Source organism: Anneissia japonica, unplaced genomic scaffold (genome assembly GCF_011630105.1).
Source record: "Anneissia japonica isolate Jap-2015-1 unplaced genomic scaffold, ASM1163010v1 scaffold288221_len503873_cov180, whole genome shotgun sequence".
NCBI lineage: Eukaryota > Metazoa > Echinodermata > Crinoidea > Comatulida > Comatulidae > Anneissia > Anneissia japonica.
Window position 1 is genome coordinate 64,060 of NW_022686204.1, and position 5,349 is coordinate 69,408.

At 31.4% G+C, this 5,349-nt stretch overlaps 1 protein-coding gene across 2 annotated transcripts in view; it reads left to right on the top strand.

Moving 5' to 3' along the window:
• LOC117113749 overlaps nt 1–4,999 on the top strand; it is an 11,810-nt gene extending 6,811 nt beyond the window's left edge. For both annotated transcript variants that reach the window (XM_033257197.1, XM_033257201.1), the window contains exons 5-8: nt 200–238; nt 515–583; nt 1,213–1,239; nt 2,601–4,999. In XM_033257197.1, coding sequence (XP_033113088.1) covers nt 200–238; nt 515–583; nt 1,213–1,239; nt 2,601–4,981 — 2,516 coding nt within the window. In that variant the 3' untranslated portion in view covers nt 4,982–4,999. The remainder of the gene's footprint in view (nt 1–199; nt 239–514; nt 584–1,212; nt 1,240–2,600) is intronic.
• Nucleotides 5,000–5,349: the final 350 nt, after the last annotated feature.

Here is a 5,349-nt window from a genome sequence, read left to right on the forward strand (position 1 = left end):
AAGTTATTTGTTGTAATATTATTTACATGAAGTCCTTATGTGTATTAAACATGACAATGACAGGTCCCTTAAAAATTTCAATGCATATAATGTTATGTGCTTCCACTGATCTAATGAAATTATTTTCATATTTGAGGCCATAGATTTCATACAGTAAACAAATATGTAAATTAATGAGGAGTTATTGCATTTTTTTCAGATAATGTTTGTAATTTTACCACTATGGTTGTTAATCAAGGTATGTAACTAAATTGTAATTTAAATTAATAATTACTAAAATATTATTACTGAAATGGCCTTGTTACAAAAATATGCATAGATAATTAATTTTTTAATTTTTTATTTATTAATATTAAAATGATTACACTGTATAATTGGTCTACTTAACATCCAATAATGGAAGCAATACATTCCTGTAAAGCTTCTTCTATTTCAAAGATTGGAATCTATTAGATTTAGCTCTCTATACAATTAAAGTTTAAGTTAATCTTGATATTTGTTTATTTTTGTGTAGGTTCTGTAACCATCAGTGGAAGTAATATTGGATGTATTTATAGTGTTGTAAACCTGACTCAAGTTCCAAGTAAGTCGCCATTTGAAGGGATAAGCTTGCTGTTTACCAAGGGTAGATCCATCAAACCATAATTTTGTTCACAAGATTGTGTTCATGTTTTAAGTGCTAATATTAATGCAGTTGAAATAGTAGTTACTGTAAACCTGGGAGGAATAGTAAGTAGCTATACACTAATTCATGAAAGACTGACTATACTTTAAATTTAGAATGTATGAACTCTTGAAAAATAACCTGAGATACAGGCTGGTATACTTAAAGTGTAATTCTTTCTGAATTAATATTTTTACTAATTTATTTAGAATATAGAAGTTAATAGAAGAATATGGGTAGGGCCATTTGACATGCATAGCACCGGGCAGAGGATTTGAGATTTTGTTTAAAAATACTTGTCCACAGGCACTGGTACTGTATATTGATATTACTTACAGTAAATACAAAATTTGCTTGTTTTTGAGTACCGTATTGTCCTCTCTCTCTCTCTCTCTCCCTCCTTTCATTTATTTTATTCTATCTCTTTTTTCCTTGTCTTTTTGTGGGAGGGGGCTATTCTCTGTTTTCCCCACCCCCTGAGGATTTGTTTAATTTATTACATAAATATGTACAGAATGATATGGTAATTACTGACTGTCATTTTACAGGTAACCAAGAAGCATCAGCTACTTATGGTGAGTTTATTTAGTGTCTTTCACTACCAATCGAAAGTCTTGCAATATCACCATTAGGCAAAAAGAAAACTTGTGTTGTCCCAATCACAGTGACATTCCGAATATAAGGTTTGTCTGTGGGTAATTAAAAAAAAAATTTTTTTATAGACCAGGGCCTGACATGTAGAATTTATGAACAGCATTTGAGAGCTATCAGCCAGTCAGCTAAACTGGTGGTAGCCACTATGTGTGTGGAGACCTTTAGTTTCCAGTTCAATTCCTATCGCAGCTCTTTTTGTGTTTCAGCTTGAGGGCTGAAATACAAGTTTATAATGCTTCATCTTTTGGATGCGACTTTTAATCCTTTATTCCTGTGTGCCATAATGACCCATGTGCATGTCACATGGGTAGGTTAGTTGTGTTTGAGCAATGGTTGGTTTTCTTGTCTTTAACATAGACTTACATTTTTATTTCATTCATTTTAATTATTTATTTCAGAATCAACTAAACATCCAATTAAAGAAAAGTAACTTAGGTATTATAACATACAGTCGAATTAATTATGTAGCACTAATTAAATTAAAAAAATCAGTGCATGCATCACTGCATTGAAAATGAAAAAGGGGTATAGCAAAATAGGCAAATGAAACACAAATGCCTTAACTCATTCTCTACTACATATGAATAAAAAAAATATATAAATAAGCAAATAAATAAATATAAATAATGCTTGAAATAGTTGCATATTAATTAAAAGTTACTATAGAAATAAATAATTACATATTGTTCCATATTGTAGTACAATTATTATTGTTGCCATGATGTAAATTTACACAATACTGTATGTTCATTCCATTTTTTAAAAATGATAATTACTGTATTATAGAAAAAAGAAGAGGGGAAATGCATAGCAAAAAAGGAGAGGGGAAATGCATTATTCTAATTTTCATATTTACATATATTTTGTGTGGGAAGAGAGGCTATAAACCTATTTGACACAGACAATGCTATTGCTGGGTGAGTGCATATATAAGAATCTAAAACAGAACAAGCTATCTATAGCAAAAAAGAAGAGGGGAAATGCATTATTCTAATTTTCATATTTACATATATTTTGTGTGGGAAGAGAGGCTATAAACCTATTTGACACAGACATTTAGTTTGTGTATCATGTCTGGAATCGTGCTCAGTAGAAATCACCAGTGTCTAATCTATCGTCTGACTACTTTGGAATTTGTAGTGCTACTGTATACGGTACTCATAAAAATTACGACTAATTACAACATTTGCTTAAACTTGTTATTACTCTGTGTTTCTAATCATTCTGATTACTGAAACACTCCTTTTTTAGATGCATAATTACCAATTAGTGTTGTTTTCAGATGAGGTTATCAGAAAATACTTGCAAGAGAGGCAACAGGGTTTGCTTAGTAAAGCACACCTGCTGACGCCACCAACATGGAACTCAGAATTTCAAATTGATCTCAATCACCTATTTACTGATCTAGTCCTACTTAAAAACAACAGGAAAGACAAAGACAAGGAGAAAAAGCAATGTACCCTGAAAGAATTTCTTGACGTTGTCAGAACATATGATTCCTGCAAAATCCTTGTTGAGGGAGATGGTGGCATGGGTAAGACAACCCTTCTGAAACATATTGCTTATCATTCGACTATTCAACAAAATGATGAAACTTTCAATGAAAAAGTAGTGTTTTTTATAAATGTCAGAGATATAGAGGCTGGTGAAGACATCTTAGATGCTATAATAAAACAAATTAATCTTAAAGATTTCAATCGTAAAACTAAGTTAAAACTGAAAGATAAAGATGTAATTCAAGATTTTATTTTGGATCATGATCATGAGATAGTACTTTTATTAGATGGATATGATGAGTTAGAAGCTAGTACAGAAGATCCAATAATCAATATATTCAAAAATGTTAATTTGAAGCAATGCAAAGTTATACTAACATCCCGATCTGGAAAGCTAGCAGAGTTTATAAAGTCATGTGATGTACACGTTATGGTTAAAGGATTTGATCAAACAAATAGCAAACAATTTATCAAACGATTTTTTTCTTTGCAAAGTAAAAAGTCTCTAGGAAAGTCATTGACAAGAAAAATATTTAACATTTTTCCTGTAAGTGAAGAAGAGTATGATAATTATTATTCATGGCTATTTGAAATGTGTAGGTCTCCAATGCTACTCCTACTTATTTGCATTATGTGGAGAGACAAGCAATGTCTTCCAGACAACAACACTGACCTATTTAAAGAAATTTTCAAATGCATTTTAAATCAGTTCACAAGAAATAGTGATGATGAAGAGAAAGTTTGTGAATTATCAGATATCTCAAGCAAGTTTAAAAATGCAATGCTATTGCTGGGTGAGTGCATATATAAGAATCTAAAACAGAACAAGCTATCTATAGCAAAAAAGGAGTTGAAAGCATCAAAGGATGAAATAGAGTTTGCACTGAAACTTGGATTTGTTTACGAAGACTCACCTATTAGTGAACATCATTTTAAAAAGTTTTATACAACATCACACAAGTTGTTATCAGAAGCATTAGCAGGTTTTTACTTGTGTAATGCAAGTCAGCAATGTAGTTTCAACAATGAGGAATGGGAAGAAATGAGATGTAATACATATTTACATAACACACGTGTGTTTGCAATAGGATTTCTCGGTAAAGATGCTTATAAGTTGCTAAAACACTGGGTTACAATGAAAGACACAAGTTTTTGGAATTTAGCAAAATATTTTGAGCATGTTAAAAATGAAGATAAAGAGAAAGTACTAATGCTGTTGGATGAACATTTAAATCACATTTTTGAAACAAGAACTCTTACCACTTTGAATAAATCTCTAAGGCAATTTATTGCTTATTGCTCTAGTGGGAGTAAGAAAACCTCTAACAATTGGAATCGGTACAGTAGTGTTTTGACTAAATATCCAAGACAGCGTTTTGCTTACCATTCAAAAGCTGGACCTGATGGAAATGACCATTTCATTAAATCAATTATTGAAATAAATAACAGACAAATAAATATTTATGATATTGTAGATTGGATTCAGTCATTATCTAGTGCAGAAGAAAAAAATCTAGGAAGGATGGTGGTCCATGCTTCAGTTGCTTTCTTGGACCATTTTGGTATATTACAACGTGTTTTTGATCTATTTCCAGACTTAATATTAGTAGAGAGTATTTTAAGTGAATGCAAGAAGCTTAGATTTGTGTTTAAAATACATGAGTTTAAACTTGTACGTAAACCAGTTGCTAATGCATCCTTTCTAAGTCTTCTCTTACATTCACCAAAACTACGTACTCTTGAACTGAAAGACTGTAGTGTAACAGGAGCTTTATTAAAAGAAGTAGTTGATGATTTATGGCAAACAAGCAAAAGAGGGGTATGTTTGTCATTGACAGTGCTTAGGTTAAGCAATAACAATCTCAGTGATGTAAGTGGACACACTCTTGCTCAGTTACTTGTACTAGCATCTAAACTATGGATTATTAATTTTAACGAATGCAGTATGACCGGCTTCATTGTAGAGAAGTTTTTAGTTGAATGTAACAAGATGAATGCTGATTTAAAATGCTGTGTGGTGGATTTAAGAGGCAACAACCTTTCTGATATGGATGTTATAAAATTGTTAGATGGACCACTAAATGTGAACCAGCATGTATTTAAATGGAGAGATTATTATCTATCTGCTGATAATCTGCAATATGTTTTACAAACATGTCATGAATGAACACATTTGAATTCTACACACTAGATTTGAGTGATACAGATCTATCTGTATTGAAGATATCAGTGCTTTCTTTAATATGGAAAGTATTTCCTAAATGTAAGTATGTCAACATGAGTAACTGTAGTTTATCAGGCAGTTCTGTTAGACTGTTGATAAATGAGTGTCAACAGAATGGTGTTGCTTTGAAATATGATATGATTTGTCTTCAAGGAAATGACTTATCTGATATTGATAGTATTTCACTTGCAAATTATTTGCGTACAGAGAAATCCTTCTGGTGGAGAAGTTGTTATTTGTCTGCTGATAATCTACAAGCATTAATACACATGTGTCTTGAAAATGGTAATAATGTTGATGTATGTGAACAA